The 19,008-nt window shown below is 35.7% G+C and overlaps 1 protein-coding gene across 1 annotated transcript; it reads left to right on the top strand.

Moving 5' to 3' along the window:
- The first annotated feature begins 702 nt into the window (after window positions 1–702).
- On the top strand, window positions 703–18,841 carry LOC141670690 (uncharacterized). The gene is made up of 23 exons (XM_074476642.1): window positions 703–884; window positions 2,074–2,371; window positions 2,480–2,548; window positions 2,636–2,773; window positions 3,048–3,165; window positions 4,024–4,106; window positions 4,476–4,571; window positions 4,699–4,867; window positions 4,941–5,083; window positions 5,160–5,246; window positions 5,403–5,588; window positions 6,122–6,289; window positions 6,956–7,076; window positions 7,177–7,246; window positions 13,732–13,819; window positions 13,909–14,029; window positions 14,535–14,728; window positions 14,819–14,927; window positions 16,200–16,355; window positions 16,815–16,917; window positions 17,853–18,026; window positions 18,103–18,248; window positions 18,486–18,841. The coding sequence occupies exons 1-23, from the start codon at window positions 718–720 to the stop codon at window positions 18,674–18,676; spliced, it is 3,195 nt and encodes a 1,064-aa protein (XP_074332743.1). The 5' UTR covers window positions 703–717; the 3' UTR covers window positions 18,677–18,841.
- The last annotated feature ends 167 nt before the right edge of the window (window positions 18,842–19,008 follow it).

Consider the following 19,008-nt stretch of genomic DNA (forward strand, 5'->3'; position numbering starts at 1 on the left):
CGGATGATATTGGTCATTTACCATGTATTATATATGTGGCATAAAAAGGGTCCCAGAAAAAGAAAAAAATGGGTTCATGAATTGCAGATGCTCTTATGGTATTGAGCCCATCACCTTGAAATGCAGTACAAAACATAAATTCTTGACTAATCTAGAAAGTTAAACTTAAAATTCGAATAATTTTGAAGCGTTAAAGTTAAAAACGTACAAAATGTGCGAGATAAACGTGTAACAAGTTGTATCACGAGATTTGATTAAAATATTCCCTCTGTTTTTTTTATATGACGTTTAACTTTTATGCACACACTTCTAAGTGATTTGACCGCATAGTTAGAATAATATTTTTTAATTTTTTCTTTTTGTGAATAAAAATATATAACTAAAACTTTAATTTAGAAAAAAAAAATTTAAAAAATATTGTTTTATCTATACGGTTAAAGGACTTAGAATTGTGTGCAAAAAAGTCAAACGACATACAAAAGAAAACAGACATGTACAAAATCTAGTCGTACTTAATTTCATAAAAATATTTGTGTTTTGACTTCAATTCGATTTTTATCTTTAATCAAAATACGTGACAAAACAATTTCATAAAAGCGCCCCTTTAATATTAACCCCACAATTTTTACTCTTTTTCCATCATTTATCTAAACGAAAATACACAAAAAAATTACACTGCACTTTCTTTTGTTGTGCAGTTAAAATAACTGCAAATAAATGGAAGCAACAACAGCACAACTAGTAGGAGTATATAATTGCAGTTGCATTACACATTTATTTTATTCAAAAACTAATCAAATTCTTAGGGTTTCAACTTCAAAACACAATTCTATTAATTCATCGAACTCACTTAACTTTCTTTTCAATTTAAATCATAATCGCAGGTATAATTTCACATTATTGTTATTAATTAAGTTAGTTTTTGAAATCATTATTGTTTTGTTATGCTTGTTGTAGTGTTTGTCATGTTAATTATTGGTTAGTTACGTGATCGGTGTGATTTAGGATTAAGTGAATGTGTGTGTATAAAATTGGAAGGATAAGTAGAAACTTGATGCGATGGTTTAAGTGGTTTGAACTTGTGTGACTGGTGATTTTTTCGGATTCGACTAGTGTTTCGTATTTTTTGAGTGATATTTGTGATTGTGTTATTTTGAGTGATATTTGTATTTTCCACTACTAGTGATATTTGTATTTCTAGGATTACTGATATTTGTACTGCCACAACTAGTGATTGTAGTATTTTGAGTGATATTTGCGTTTCTACGACTAGTGATTTGTGTTAATTTTAGTGATATTTGAACTTTTACGAATAGTGCTAATTGTACTTCTATGACTAGTGATTTGTATGATCTGTACCTTGTACTTCTAACACTAGTGATTTTTATAATTTGTACTGCTACGATTAGTGATTTGTAGTATTATGAGTGATATTTGTATTTCAACTAACAGTGATTGTATTTTTTGACGGGATAATTTGTACTGCTACGACTAGTAATTTGTACTAGTCTGAGTGATATTTGTACGGATTGGCTAGTGATTTGTATGTTTTTCAGTTATGATTTGTACTGCTAGTATTATTTTGATGATGATTTGTGTGGTCTATAGGCTAAACTGTTTGTTAGTGGAGCGCGTCCTCATGTTTTTTTAAATATTTCTAGCATCAGCTATTTAGGTTCAAACACCGGACATAATATTATAGATCACAAACCATGATTGTGGAAAGCAATATCTATGTGTATATTCACGTTTAATACATATCAATATGACAGTAGGTAAGATGGCTAAGATTCAGTGCTACAGATACTGCTAGTATAATAGTTCAGTAGTAGAAGAATAATTTTATAGTGTATCACATAAGTCAAGGAATTACTGGTAAATGTTTATTTTATTCAAATAATTTTCTGTTAAATCAATTTCGGATTAGTTGATTGAAATAGGAGTGTTTTCCGTAATATGCAAAGTAGAATATTATGTTAAGAAGGGAAGAGTTTGATTACAACAGTACTTGTTGGTTTAGAATTACCCAAGGTTTATTTTTGATTACGTGAATCCTAAATGTTTTGTATACAGAAAAAAGGGATTTGATAAAAAGAGGACCGGAGAAAGCATTATTGTGTGTAAGATGGGTGGAGTCGAAGCTAGGGCCTCAAGTTCAGATGTTAAGTCGGGAGATATGGTTTTTGAACCTATTCTGGAGGAAGGAGTTTTTCGGTTTGATTGCTCTGCTGATGATAGGAATGCAGCGTTTCCGAGTCATTCTTTTGTTAATCAGAAGCATAGGGACACTCCTTTGTTGACCAGTAAAGAGAAACCATCATTTACCCCTACTTTTGAGTGTGTACTTGGACAACAAATTGTCACAATCAAGGTTTGTTATTTAGCATAATTTGTCCAATCTCTTAACATTACTATGCGATATGTGTCCATTTTTAGGCGCTTCGCTGATGTAATAGAGATCGATATTTTTTTTTTCCAGCTTCCTGCCGGTACTTCGTTTTATGGAACAGGAGAAGTTAGTGGACAGCTTGAACGTACTGGGAAAAAGGTATAGTACTTAAGTCGATTGATTTTGCAAAATTGTGTTGTTCTTAAATGATGTTTTAATTCTGTTGTTTTAATTCTGTTGTATTAGGTTTTTACTTGGAATACAGATGCTTGGGGTTATGGTACTGGAATGACGTCTTTATACCAGTCACATCCTTGGGTTCTAGCTGTTCTTCCAGATGGAAAAGCACTGGGGGTTCTTGCCGATACAACAAGACGTTGTGAGGTTATCATGATATATTTCGTTCAGTTTTTTATAACACGCATGAGAGTGTACTAGGGCTGAGCAGAAAACCGAAAAAATCCGAATCTGAAACCGCTAAAAATCGTTAAAAACCGAACCGTAAAAATCCGATCCGAAACCGAAACCGCAAAATTAAAAACCCAAACCCGCCCCGATCCGACCCGCGCTCCCCCCTAGAGTGTACATATATTGTATAGACACACAAACTTAATAACCAAACTAGCTAGTTTATTCTATTTTTCTTTCTTTCGAGCAGATTGATTTGCGGAAAGAATCAAGTATAAGGTTTTGTGCTCCATCATCATTTCCTGTCATTACTTTTGGTCCTTTTCTCTTACCAGTTGACGTTTTGGCATCATTTTCTCGTGCAGTTGGTAAGTTCCTGAATAATTTTACTGAGTAATGCATTTTAAAATTTGGACGGTGCCTATCATGTTACATGGGTGTGAAACCGCCTTATGTTTTCATTATGAATAGCTCGATTGTCATATTAGTTAAACGTGCACTTTAAGAAGAGTCCAGAAATGTTGATCAGTAATTTTAGTCTCTTTATTTGGTGCTTCGGTTATGTCACTGACATGTCAGTTCTACTATATCAATGTAGTTCTGTAATCTGTGTGGAAGGATGATAATCTTTTTGTGTAATTAGTTTTTAATGCCATATACACGATTGATCTGTTATAAATTTGTTATATCTTAGTAATACCATCTACAATATCATTTTGTTATAATTGTGTAATATCTTAGTATTCTTAGTATAGTAGTGCTTCTTAAATTTCATTGTTGCAATACTACAACTGCTTGATTGTGTTTCAGGTCGTTATTATGGTGCTTGATGCTTTTTGTTTGTTGTTTCACTAAAATATGAATTTATTCTAAATGAACCTTCCTACAGAAGTGGAGGTTTTAGCATGTTTTCTGATATCATATGTCAATCTGTCTTTTTGGGCAGCATACTTATAATGTTGTATTTGGTCTGAATGAACGAAAATGGAGGGTATGGAATGTAATATGAACAACAATCTCTGTGGTGGTTCGTAATGCTCCATTCCTTGCCATGCCCGTTTTCTTCACAATTTCTATCATAATAAATTTGCATTCACTCAATTTTTTTCAAATATTCCCTACCTCTATTGTTTCCCATATATTTCATTCATTTCGTTCTTCTCGTCCAAACACAACATAAGTATATGGTGTTTATATGTAATAAAATGGCTATCCAATCTTTCCAGGAACTGTATTTATGCCCCCAAAGTGGTCACTGGGCTATCAACAATGTCGTTGGAGCTACGACTCAGATGTACGAGTTCGTGAGGTTAGTCATTTATGTTATATATACTTACCACAAATACTTTTCTGTTTTGGTATATTTACAAAGTTTTGCTTCCAACTTCATTCATACTTTTATCCAGTTAAGTTTTCTTTGTTTATTAGGAAAAATAATAGTATCATATCCAGCATGATCTTTTTCATCTCGACATCTGTCAAAATTGCTACATTTAATGTGCTAAACTTTTTTTTTTGAAAGTGACCTGTCAAGATAATTTATTTTTTTATTGTTCCGCAGCTGCATAAAATATGAATTCTGTCTAGATTTCTTGATTGTGATGATCCACATAGCCCATTATGCCACAGTATTGGGTTCTTCGGTTTCTTGTCTTTAAGATTTCTTGTTTAAATGCAGATCGCTAGAACTTTCAGGGAAAAAGGTATACCTTGTGATGTCATATGGATGGATATCGACTACATGGATGACTTTCGTTGTTTCACCTTTGACAAGGTATGCTTTTATGACTAAATGATGTTATGCATGTAAAATTCCTTTTAGATTGACAAAAAAATGACAGCTATAATAAAGCTTTTAACACATGGAAGACTAAAACAACTAACTGCTCATTTACTATCAGGAACGTTTCTCAAATCCACAATCTTTAGTGAAAGATCTTCATGATACTGGTTTTAAAGCAATCTGGATGCTTGACCCAGGAATCAAACAAGAAAAAGGTTATTTTGTTTATGACAGTGGTTCTGAAAAGGACATCTGGACCCAGACAGCTGATGGAAGGCCTTTCGTGGGTAAGTTTCCATATGCATTCACATTCAACCTGTAAACTGGTTCTTACGTTTCCAAGTTTTACTTCTCTTTTAGGGGACGTCTGGCCTGGGCCTTGCGTTTTCCCTGACTTTACGCAATCGAAAGCTCGTTTGTGGTGGTCAAATTTAGTTAAAGATTTTACTGAAAATGGTGTGGATGGTATATGGAATGACATGAACGAGCCCGCTGTCTTCAAGGTGAACTGAAGCAAGTTTTTTGCATTTCATTATAACTTTTCACTGCTTAACCTCTATCTCTGTGTTTTCTTTCCAGACAGTAACTAAAACCATGCCTGAGAGTAATGTTCATAGTGGAGATGCTGAACTTGGAGGGTGTCAGAGTCATGCGCATTATCACAATGTAAGTTTTTTCAGTCCTGCTTTGGTGTCTTTATTTAGTATATTGTTCATTGTGGGCAGGTGTTGTCATATGGTAAGATGTTTATGACTTTATGGTGATAACAGGAAAAATTCTGTAGTTCTTTACTTCTTTAGCCAGTTTCGGTTGTTTATTTAGGTGTATGGCATGCTGATGGCGAGATCAACACATGAAGGCATGACATTAGCTAATGGGAGTAAGCGTCCATTTGTTCTCACTCGTGCCGGATATGTTGGTAGTCAAAGATATGCAGCAACATGGACCGGAGATAATCTATCAACCTGGGAGCATCTACATATGAGCATATCCATGGTTCTCCAACTGGTAATCACCTTTTTGTTCTACTTGCCTGAAGATTCTTGCAATGAAGCTGGATGTGAATTTTTTTATTACTTTCCTTCAAAATATCTGTTTTATTTTAAATATGTCCATGAAAGCCATTTACTTGTAAAAACATTTTCCAAGAATTATTTATATATCGACAAATGTTTTATGGGTTAAAATAGGTGCTAGAGGAAGTATAACCCTTTACATAATGGACTAAGTTTTAAATGCTTCTGTCATGTAATGGCTGACAGCAACCACTTTCTTCATGCCTTGTTTGGTTATCCACTGATGCATTAAACGGTTTCGCTTTGACTTAAGAATTAACTGTGAACATGAAATGCTGCTGGTAACTTCTGATCATTGTTGACTACGTGACCACCACGAGGTACTTTGAATATAATACTGGAAATTTAGTCTTAAATATATATAGGGCCATTAGGGAGAATCTGTTGTACCAGTTGAGTTTAAATTACTTCTGCATTTTGCTTTTTTATGTCAAACCAATCTTCTAATAATTTTTGTTATTACAGGGGATTAGTGGTCAGCCACTTGCAGGGCCAGATATTGGTGGATTCGCTGGAAATGCAACTCCAAAGCTTTTTGGAAGATGGATGGGTGTTGGTGCCATGTTTCCATTCTGTCGTGGCCATTCAGAAAAGGGCACCTCTGACCATGAACCTTGGTCTTTCGGGGAAGAGGTTTGCACTGTTCTTGCAAAGATAGCTGCACTATTTCCAGCTCATATGTTATTGTATCTAAATGTCTTAAACTCTGTATTTCTTCATCGACCGAGTTGCTAGCATTTGACAAATTACCAATGATTCTAAAATAATAATAATTCAAGATAATATTTACATGAATCAGTACACACACAATTTATAAGGTGGCAGATACCGTTTATTCTTTTAAGTAGTTTATCATAGTAAGATTTTGTCATGAACAGGACTAATCCTATTTTATTCTTGATTGCTCTGCTCCCCTCTCATTTGTGGTTGATTCTGCATTCAAAGAAAAGTAGTAGGTATAAATTTAGTCATGGTTTACATATAACAAAATGTAATAATTTTAAGGTGGATATATTTAATTGTTGGTACCTCGTGCCAACGAGCTGATGCATGAGGATCCAACATCAATATAATCATTAAGCTTTCTTTGTGCAGCTTCAACAAATGACTTGTTCTTTACATTTCTGTTACTGGAGAAATATATCCCCCCACATTGTTGAACAGCATAACACAAGTGCTAATAAGAAACAGTGTTACCTCTATGGAGATGTTCTGTGATTTTGTTTTAATGCACATCAATATCTGTTATCAATTTATCATGAAAAATGGTGCTAAGTATAACTTTCATTATTGTTGCAGTGCGAGGAAGTTTGCCGATTAGCATTGAGAAGGCGCTACCGCCTTTTACCACACATATACACCCTCTTTTATCTGGCACACACTAAGGGGATTCCAGTGGCAGCTCCAACATTCTTCATAGGTGAACTCTTTTGCTATCAAGTTGATTTACATTGATGCCGTTCCATCTCTAAGCGGTTTCCTTGTACGATGATCTGTTCATCTATAACTGCTTACTGCAGACCCGAAAGATCCTAAGTTAAGAACAATTGAGAATTCATTCATGTTGGGATCCCTTCTTATATATGCAAGGTCCGTACTCTCTTCCTCTAGTTACACGAGAAAAACATGTTTTAGATTTTGCATGTTTTGCAATTCTAATTTTGAGAATAGAGAAATTGAATTTAATGACTTTGAGGATACAGTAAATATTTTGAGGAAAAAGGATTTTGGTTAAGTTACCCTATCATGTTTATTTATACGAGTCTCAGACTTACACATACACAGGCCCATGTTACATATGTGGGCTATTCTTTTACTTAACACTCCTCCTCAAGATGGGTGATAGATATCAATCATTCCCATCTTGTTACATATATTATTCCACTCCTTAGATCCTAATCCCTTTGTCAGAAAATCAGCTAGTTGTCCACCAGTTCTTATGTAACTGAGCTCCAAACTCTTTGCATCAATATTCTCTTTAATAAAGAATCGATCAATTTCAATGTGTTTCGTCCTATCATGCTGGACGGGATTGTTGGCGATATTGATTGCTGACTTGTTGTCACACCAAAGTTTCATTGGTACTCTCTTAAATAGACATAGTTCAACCAGCAATTTCCTAATCCAGATCATCTCACATAAGCTTAGAGCCATAGCTCTGTACTCCGCCTCCGCAGTAGAACGAGCAACCACAACTTGTTTTTTACTACGCCAAGACACAAGGTTGCCTCCGACAAATACACAATAACCAGATGTAGATCATCCAAGCTACTTGCCCAATCAGCATCACAATAACCCTCAACTTCAGTATTACCATTAGCTCTAAACTATAAACCTTTCCCTGGACAGCCTTTTAAGTACCTCAGTATCCTCAGAGTTGCTTCCCAATGCTCCATTCTAGGATCATGCATTTATCTACTAACAATGCTAACAACGTATGTAATATCAGGACGTGTATGACATAAATAGATGAGTCGTCCAACTAGCCTTTGGTAACGCTTTTTATCAACAGGATCCCCTGACTCACTACACAATTTATGATTTTGTTCGATTGGTGTTGGGGCTATTCGACAACCCAACATCCCTGTTTCCGTAAGCAAATCAAGTACTTACTTCCTTTGAGAAAGTACAATCCCCTTATCAGATCGAGCAACCTCAATACCAAGAAAATATTTCAAGAGACCCAAATCTTTAACTTCAAACTCCATGTTGAGTCATTTTTTTAGTAGCACAATTTCTTCTGTATCATCCCCCGTGATAATAATATCATCAACATAGACGGCTAAAATAGTAACCCGACCCTTTGTATGCCTGTAGAAGATAGTTTGATCACCATTGCACTGCTTATATCCCATTCTAAGGACAACATACCGAAATTTATCAAACCATTCCCTTGGTGATTGTTGAAGCCCATACAGAGTTTTCTTCAACCTGCATACCATTCCAATCGTCTTTATAATGCCAAAGCCGGGTGGAATCTCCAAATAGACTTCTTCTTGCAAGTCTCCATGTAAAAAAGCATTCTTAACATCTAGTTGATACAAGGGCTACCCAAAATTTGCAGCACATGAAATTAACAATCTCACAGAGCTCATCTTAGCCACCGGTGCAAATGTTTCGTCATAGTCTATTCCATATGTTTGACTATAACCTTTCGCCACCAACCTTGCGTTATACCGTTCCACTTTACCGTCGGGGGTTTGCTTGACAGAAAAAATCCACTTGCATCCAACTATAGTTTTTCCTTTTGGACGACGAACAAGCTCCTAAGTTTTATTTTTTTCCAATGCACTAAGCTCCTCATGCATTGCTCCAAGCCATTTTGGATCCTGCTTTGCTTCCTGCCAATTTCTTGGTATAGACACTGATTGTAATGATGCAATAAATGTTTTGTATGCAGGTCTGATGGATGTATATGATACATAATTAGATATATCATGCTCAAAGCCATACCTAACCGGAGGTTTTCCAGCGGTAGCTCTAGGCTCTCTACGAACAACAATAGGAAGAGATTCATTAGTAATAGGAGATTCATTACCATTTGTTCCAGGAGACAACGCTAAAGGACTTCGAGAGGGACCATCAGAGACATTTGGGACAACATGTTGCCTGGACTGTGGTATTTCTCTTGCTCTCGTGTCATCTTCGACTTGTGGTGTGGATTGTAATGTTTCTCCTATCTCTTCCTGTACTCCAGTTTTTTGTCTTCTGCTATACACTTTCAAGTTTGTATCAACAACCTTCTTTTTTCCTCCTCCTAGAACCTTCTCTCCTTCTCCTCCTAGCACATTTACTTCTTCCATTGGACATGGTATTATTCCGACAATAACTTCATTTAAACCTTGCACCATTCCATCTCGAACACTTTCAAGAGAGTTCTCCTCCTTTCTACTGATATTGCTAATAACAGGAGAATCTTTTAGCTGTGCAAGAGGTTGTGTCTTCTCTCCATAAAATGGTTCTTGCTCCCTAAAGGTGACATCCATACTTACAAATACTCGCTTCTCGGATGGACACCAACATCGATAACCTTTCTGGGTACCTAAATATCCCACGAAGATACACTTCAGTTCTCGGGGATCAAGCTTGCTTACTGATGGCCGATGGTCCCGCACAAAGCAAAAACATCCAAACACCTTAGGGGGAATTGCATACACATTTTCTCCCATCAACAACTCACAAGGAGATTTTGAAGCCTAGTACTTGTGAAGGCATCCTGTTAATAAGATAAGTTGCAGTCAACACAGCCTCGCTCCATAAAAATTTTGGAACATTTGTTGTAAACATTAGTGACCTGGCCACCTCCAATAAATGACGATTTTTTCGCTCAGCTACACCATTTTGTGCCGGTGTATCCGGACATGTAGTTTGATGCACAATCCCTTGAGCAGATAAATATGATGCAAATTCCTTATTCAGATATTCGGTGCCGTTATCCGTCCTAAGAACACAAACTTCTGCATTAAACTGTTTAATATCATAAGCTAAAAAATCCTAGAAGCAGGAAAGAACTTCAGATTTATTCTTCATTAAATAAACCCATGTCATTCGAGTATAACAATCAATAAAAGTAACAAACCACTTAAAACCGCTAATGGAAGTAACTAGACAAGGTCCCCAAACATCAGAATGTATTAAATAAAAAGGTTTTACACTTCTCAATCCTGAACGGCTATAACTCATTCGTGTATGTTTTCCAAACTCACAAGCATCACAAATAACTTTATTACCACCTACTTTATTCAATAATTCAGGTCTTAATCTCCCGAGGCTTTCAAAAGGCACGTGGCCGAGACGACAATGCTCTAACATCACTGTAGCTTTAACTTCCTCGGTAGTTGTAACGGTAAGAGCAACACCATCACTTTCCTTATTCATATACCACAGTCCATCACGCCTGATGCCAGTCCCAAGCGTCCTCTTCGTGTCCCTCTCCTGGAAAGAATATAAATTCCGATCAAATATTACTTGACAATCTAATTGATCAATGATGGAACTGACTGAAAGTAAATTAACTGAGAATGAGGGAACATGTAAAACAGATTCAAGTGGAAGGGATGGTGTGTATTTGACAGAACCAATTCCTTCTATAGGTTGGAAACTTCCGTCTACTGTTTGGATAGTCTCTTTATGTGATGGTGGATATTTGAAATATGTATCAAACCCACTAGATGATCTTTTAACATTCTTAGATGCACCTGAATCTATTTTCCAATCCAAAGAAGATGGTTTAAATGATGCAAGTGCTCGTGATGGAATACCTGAGCCAGCATGAGCATAATCTGCTACATTACCAAGAAAAGAATAAGTTGAACCTTGAGTGTTGGAACTCTCCATCCTACCTATGCTTATATGCCCGAAGTTCTTCCAATTCAGATTTTTTTGTTGATTATCCAGTATCACTCTTTTCTGCGACAACTAAGTTAGCTCGGCCAGCAAAACGCCCACGTCCTCGACCACGAGCACGTCCTCTGAAGGTTCCTCGGCTACTGCGATTACCTTCACCTCGTCCATTATCATGTGACAAAGGGCAATTCCAACTAATATGCCCTTTTTTCCTACAAATATAGCATTCTCTATCATTAGTGATAGGTGCCAGCAGTGCAGAACGGACCGGAGCAGTGCAGAACGGACCGGAACTGATGAATTTCCACTCGAGGTCATCACCTTCATCCTAGACTCCTCCTGACTTAAAGCCGCTATGACTTCCTCCATACGAGGAAGAGGGGACTGATGGCAAATCATAGCTCTTCTAGTCTCAAATTCTGAATTCAAACCTTTCATGAGTTGAATCACACGTCTCCTTTCCACCCATGTGTTAGCTATACTAGCACTAGCACTATCAGTAATTGTCAACGGGTCATAATAGTCTAGTTCAGACCAGAGTCGCTTTAACTCGGTGCTATATTCTGCAATACTTTTTTCTCCCTGCTTCATTGCATCTATTCTATCCTGAATATCCATCACAATCATCATATTCCCGGTTCCTGAAAATTGTTTAGATAAAATTTTCCAGATTTCAGCAGCACTTCGTATCCCTTCAACCATACCAGCAATTGCCGGATTAAGAGAACCTGTCATCCAGGCAACCACTAAAGAATCACTGGTCTTCCATGTCTTCCACGCTACACTAGTTTTATCTGTTGGCTCACAAGTTTCTTCAATATAGTGTTCTAAGTCTTTAGCCTCCAATATCAGCTTCACCCTTCGAGACCAACTCAAGTAATTCTTTACACCTTCAAGCTTGTGCTCTATCGGAAATAGTTATAACCTCTGTGATTGCATACTCTCAGTTCTCGCGCTGGCCTCTTGGGAAGATGTTCCCTCTCCTTTAGATGCCAACATCTTGGCCATGCCCTCCAAAATCTCCTTCAAATCAGCTGTAGTGATTGTTGTGCCCATCTTAATCATCACTTTATCACTCTAACAAAACTCCAGAGGTTGGTCACTCCCAGATATCTTGCACGATAACGTCCCTACTCGAGAATTATCAAGTAAGACATTCAATATTCATGTACATAGCCAAACATCTGTCTCCCTAAATCTCTTTTTATACGCTACTGATATTAAAAAAAAATGAAAAAGAGGTAAAAACAAGGAACTGAGGTAGGTTTTGTTTTGTTTTATTTTCTTAATTATGGAAACAAAGTAACACCACCAGCCACTGCCGACGGAACCACCGGTGAAATCGGCAGCCGCCAAGGACAAAGGTTGGCTCTGATACCAAGTAAATATTTTGAGGAAAAAGGATTTTGGTTAAGTTACCCTATCCTGTTTATTTATACGACTCTCAGACATACACATACACAGGCCCATGTTACATATGTGGGTTACTCTTTTACTTAACAGATACTTCAATTGGACTATTGATACTACTGAATTAGAACTCAAACAAATGTTTTCTTTATTTATGTCGACCAATTGTTAATCTTGAACAAGGAGATTTTAGATCTGTGTCAATACTGCATTTTGAGCAAATGTATATATTCTTATGGATTTTATTATTATTTATAAATTAGCCTCTTCGCAAAATATTTTTTACACTTTATTGCTAAATTACAAGTGTCGTTTAAAGGAAAAATGTTCTCTGAAATTTTCAAATTACTTGCAATATATTATAGAAAATAAATAATAAATTAATGCAAGAAACTGAACTATGAAAATCAGATTTTCATCTTTAAAGTAAGTACCTAGGTCAATTCTATGTCCATCAAATTACTAGTTTTTTTCCTTGCCGCATTGCCTGTAGATTACTGAGAAAGACAGCACATTACTGTTGACTCATGGGAGGTAATATGACAAGCTTGCAGTTAAGCTAAACTGAGCGACTTACTTTAACCTTTTTTTTGTCAAGTTACATTCACCCTTTTTCACCTGCATGACCTATTGACCTACTAATTTAGCTGATTAAAATTTTGTTTTAATTTGTTTTTTCGGGGTCATAGATCTTATCATGAAATTCATCTTACTGACTGCTGTCATTTAACATTCTTTTAGAAAACCTTCTTTTATTCACCATACTTTCTGGTTCTGCTTAGTGTGTACAATTTTTTCAAGCGCCAGTAGCTGTTGCAACTAGCTTGTGGAATGTTAGTAAATAAATTCTATTATACTACAGAATATTATGTAAAATAAACTATATAATCTGTATATTATACATAGATTACTCCTCCAGATGTGATGAGCTGGCATCAGTGACAGCAAGTATGGAAGTATAAAGTAACCTAGATAGTGGTATTGCGTGGTCATAATTCTAGAAGCAACACGTTTTGATTTGTAACCCTTAGAGACTGAAGAGGGTGAAAGAATCTTTTTTTCATTGCATGTTTCTGATGTTATGTTGTGATTATTTGTTAGATTTGCATCATTGCAATAGCACATATTGTATTTTAATTTTTTTTTAGTTCAGTACATCGATCTTAACTGCGGAGAGCTCTAGAAGTTCTGTCTTGTGTAGTTTTTTTTCTTGAAAAAATTAGATGCAAGTGTTTTGTTCTGAATAAACTTTACCTTTTGTTTGATCCTTTTTTTTCTTAAAAAATACTACTTAAATAAATGTGGTTTTGTGAGAGCAGCACAATGCATGATCACGGAGTGAATCAGTTGCAGCACACACTGCCTGAAGGAATATGGATGAGTTTTGACTTTGATGATTCACATCCGGTATTTTTCAGAACAGTTGAAGCATGTTACGTCTTTCATGTAGCAGCTATATATTAATTTAAAATTTACATTGTATTTTTTTATGTCAGGATTTACCAGCTCTCTATCTAAATGGTGGATCAATCATTCCTCTTGGTCATCCTTATCAACATGTTGGTGAAGCGGATCCAAGTGATGAATTATCAATACTCATTGCTCTAGATAAGAACGGTACTTCATTTGCTTTTAATATTAAATAAGTTTTCTATTAATTAGCAGAAACTTAATAACAAAAAAATCTCTATTTGATGGTCAAAAAGTTAGGGTGTGGGTAAATGAATGGCATGATCCTATATTAGCATATATATATATATATATATATAACCTAATCATCATTCAAATATAATCTGTTATATATTTACTAATTACAAGCCATTTGTTTGAGGCATTATAATTCTCTCTTTCACGTTCTCATCTTAAGATTCACCCTTTATTCCGAAAACCTAGTCCCTAATCACTTGTTCATTTTGAAGGGCCAAATTACGGGGAAAGTCGAAAGTAGTTATCTGTCTAATTTCGTTTGAATCTATCAGAGACTTGATTGTTGTCTTGATCATTACCTACTCGACATACCGTTTTTGATACTTGTAGAAGACGTTTTCTGTTGATTGTTGATACTTGTGAACAATATAAGTTAAGTGCAGTTGGAGTAAAGATTCAATTTTCTGGTTTGCAGGAAAGGCTCAAGGTGTTCTTTATGAAGATGACGGTGATGGATATGAATACACCAATGGATGGTATCTCTTAACAACATATGTTGCTGAGCTTCAGTCTTCAGTTGTAACAGTAAGAGTTTCCAAAACTAAGGGGTTGTGGAAGAGGCCAAAACGTCGTTTGCATGTACAGTTATTGCTTGGTAAAGGTGCTAAGGTATGTGTTGTACCAATATTATAAGATCTGATTATAGATAACTGGTTCACGAACCTGTTTTGATTTAATCTTTAACTGTTCTTTTAACAGCTTGATGCATATGGAGTAGATGGAGATGTTGTACAAATCACCATGCCTTCAGAAAGCGAAGTGTCCGATTTAGTATCTGCAAGTGATAAGAAGTTCACAAGTCGACTTGGTAAAACCATTCTTACATAACTGGCCTTTAAGGGTTATGCAATTAATCTTTCGTGTATGTGTTAAAGTTCCTGTGTAGAATTGAGACCCCAAAAGCTTCTTTTCTAGATTAAATGCTTTCCCGAACAATGCTTTTCTCAAAGTTCCTATGTTGCATTAAATGGCTATAAGGTTAAATGACAATGTGACCCAAAATATGACTATGAATATCAATCTCGTTTGAATATATTTTATGAAAGATGAGAGAAAACGAAGTTATGGTTAATGCTTGTAGATATTATCAGAAACTCTACTTGATGTTTCTGAGGATACTAGAATCAACACAGAAAGAGGAAACATAAGTTTTTCTAAATTTGCAATAAAAAAATATAGAGAGTACTCCTTTTCTTAAACTTTGAAATTTCAAGTTTTCCTGACTTTTTCTTTTTGTCGTTACCATTGCTTTGCTTGTTGACGACATTTGAACTGATGATTAACTAATAATTAATCCTGTATGAAATGTTATCTACCTGGTACCAAACTAAGGCTAATGCACTTGTTCATCTACCTTTTTTGAACAGGCCTTTATTCATCTTCAATATCTTTTTTGTATCAGGTTGAATAGCGTGTTTTTTTGTTATATAGTTGCAAGCTTTATCAAAGCCTACAAAATGTCTCGGTCAATCTAAGATACTTTGATTTTCAAGCTTTCTTAATTTTACTTGAATGTTTTGTTAAATCTGTTATATTTATAGCTTAGAGAAGTACCTTTCAGCTGGTATTTGTTTTCTCTGCCCGAGGGCAGAGATCATCTGTACAAGACAGAACAAACTATCCTTGTAGAAATATTGTTGCTGAGACTGTTGCATGTCTGTCTCAAAACTTGTCTCTTTTGGGCCGGTTAAGTCTACTCGCCTGCATTTTGTTTGTTGGAATGCACAGCTGAGCATAAATTGACGGTGTTTGTATTTTAGAGGGTAGCATTTAGGAAATTAGGGTCGAAGTAATCTTAACAATACAACTTCGGTACGTCATAGTCATACTTGAACCTATAGAACCAGTTGTAATTTAGTCTTTGTGAAAAAGAGTTGTGAGGCTTATACTAAGTAGTACTTTGGTAAATTCAGTTGCAAAAAGCGGTTGATTTCTGAATACAAAGTGAAAGCCTCTTAGTTACCCTTAAACCTACAGGATCCTTTCAATCATTGATCAATCAGATTCTTCTTTTTAAGAAAAAAAATTGAAAAATGTGGTGAGTGTTGCTGTTTCCTAATGTATTAAAGTATGATTGCAGAAACTGCTAGGAAAATTCCAGATGTGGAAAAAGTTTCTGAAGGAAAAGGAATAGAGCTTTCGAGGACTCCTGTGGAACTGAAAAGTGGTGATTGGGTCCTGAAAGTGGTTCCTTGGATAGGGGGGCGGATTCTTTCCATGGAGCATATTTCTTCTGGTAATTCAGTAAAAAATCATTGAATTACTAAATATCATGTTGCCTCCCAATTTTCTCCCACCTTACAATTATTCTATATATATCTTTTCCTATTTCCATGTCTCTGACTTGCCTTCTGTAGCCTATGATTAGATGTGTGTGTGTGTGTGTGTGTATGTATGTATATATTCCAGCATTGATCAATTTTTTTTAAGAAGTGTATTCCTTATATTGTCCAATCTCCAATCCAAGACTATTAATTGACGAATATAAAATTTGTGTTTCATCTTAATGTTATAATAATACCCATACCATTCGACACTAAGTTAATACAAAACAGAATTTTTATCCCCAGAAATATCAAAAGTATCTGTACTTAATTGTCTTGGACATTATGTGATCACCTTTATTGATGCTATATATGACTCTTATCTATAAAATGTTAGTCCTTGGTCATTTAGTGATTTTCTGTTGTGGCAGGAACTCAGTGGCTTCACAGTCGGGTCGATATTGATGGGTATGAAGAGTATACTGGAATGGAGTACCGATCTGCTGGATGTTCGGAGGAGTATACTGTTATTGAGTGAGTCAAACTTAATCCTTAACTGCTTGGAAAACATAGTATCATGAGTAGCACTGCATGGAAATTGAAAACAAATATGGAATACAATTGCTTGTTATCTATGTAACTATTGTGACTTGCGACTTGCGAGACACACTGGATACACAAAACCTTCTGACTTGTGTTTTACGACTTATGATCTACTTAAAAGCAACTATATACATTTCTTGCCACCTTTTCTTATACATTTTCCACGTCATTTCACACGTGCTCCAAAGTACTGAACATTATATAATTGGATTAAATAAAACGATCTAATCTCCAGCATGGTGCTACTTTGGAGGTTATTTAGGGACACAAACCTAGTGTTAAGTTCTGATCGCTGCTTGGTGTATGTAATTACTAATTAGGTATAGGACCGATTTCTAATTTCTGTATATGTTGCAACTTGAAAAGCTCGACAATAGTAAAAATTATGTGTCAAGTAATGTTGCAGAAGCTGAAAAAGATTTTCAGTGAACAAAAAAGCTCAACTAAGATGGCCTATATTTTTGTACATACAATTAGACTTTAAATTTAATTGTTGACAACTTTTTCTTCTTTGAAATCTTCTCTCGCCAACCCTTCACCCATACCTCTTAGCTGTATCTCCATGTCAAAACATGCAGTGAGGGCATTTCTGGGTCTGTTATGACGAAACAGAAATTAAAAATGTTTGATTTCTTGATTCAGCAACAAGGCTGCACCTTGAACCCCATCACGTACTGTTAACACGTACGAAAGAGAACTGTACAACTTTTTATTATTAAATTGAATGAAACATGGAATTTATTCGGTATACTGGATTTAAATCTCATGGTCAGAAACTATGATTAAGGTATTAAATGCTTATAGCTTTCATATGATATTTTTTTCATTCTCTTAGTTTAAGTTTTGTGATGTTCTTTATTTTGCAGTCGTGATCTTGAGCAGGCTGGAGAAGTGGAGTCTCTTTCATTAGAAGGTGATGTTGGTGGCGGATTGGTTCTTGAACGGATGATATCCTTGCCTAATGATGAACCAAAAGTTGTCCAGATTAATTCAAGCATTGTAGCTCGCAGTGTTGGTGCTGGTTCCGGAGGATTTTCAAGGTTGAGTCTTTTACTTCTATTATATTCAGTGTATTGTCTAAACATCTTATTTGACTTGACTTTACATATTATGTAGGCTTGTTTGCTTGAGGGTGCACCCTACATTTAGCCTTTTACATCCGACAGAATCATATGTCTCATTTGTTTCGGTTGATGGATCTAAGCATGATTGTTGGCCAACTTCCAGTGAGCAGATTTATGAAGGAGACCTTCGGCCTAATGGTACATATTATGTTTTTTTCTTGATAATGTGCAAACCATAAAAAACCTATATGTTTACAGAGTGTCCTTAAGTAGAGAATTTTCCTCTGGCTTTGTCCATTTGTACTTGGATATACACACTCTGAAAATTATCAAAAATAAATATTTAGGAACCGAGTTCCAGGCTGTTTTTTATTCCAACAATTTGTAGCTCTTAATTTGCGCCAGATAACTTTTTCACTTGAATATCATGTCCAGGTGAATGGATGCTTGTGGATAAATGCCTTGGCATGGCCTTGGTGAACACATTTGATGTCAGTCAGGTTTACAAGTGTCTCATACATTGGGGAACTGGTACAGTTAACTTGGAGCTTTGGTCCGAGAATAGACCTGTTTCGAAAAATTCACCTCTGACAATTCATCACAAATATGAGGTGAGAGGAGTCTAGTAGATTAGAAGAAATGCGAACCTGCAGAATGCATCTAATTGCATTTGAATGTGTTCTGTAAAATCTTTTCTGGAGAGCCTGACTCGTGCCTTCCCAACTAAATATTGTAATGGTGTAATACTGGTTTTGTGCACAGACTGGTTATATATGAGATGTTTTAGTCTCCGTTTGGTTCGGCTGTGGCTCGTGAGAAATAAATTGGAAAAATGTATTTTTATAATTCGCATAAAAGATTGTATTTTTCGAGGAATTAATTGCAGTGATTACTTGGAGTCTTGGACACAATCAGACTCCACTCGGAAGTTGTTCAATCCAATCTTCGTTGCCAACAC

The sequence above is a fragment of the Apium graveolens genome, chromosome 7 (assembly GCF_009905375.1).
Source record: "Apium graveolens cultivar Ventura chromosome 7, ASM990537v1, whole genome shotgun sequence".
In the NCBI taxonomy this organism is placed as follows: domain Eukaryota; kingdom Viridiplantae; phylum Streptophyta; class Magnoliopsida; order Apiales; family Apiaceae; genus Apium; species Apium graveolens.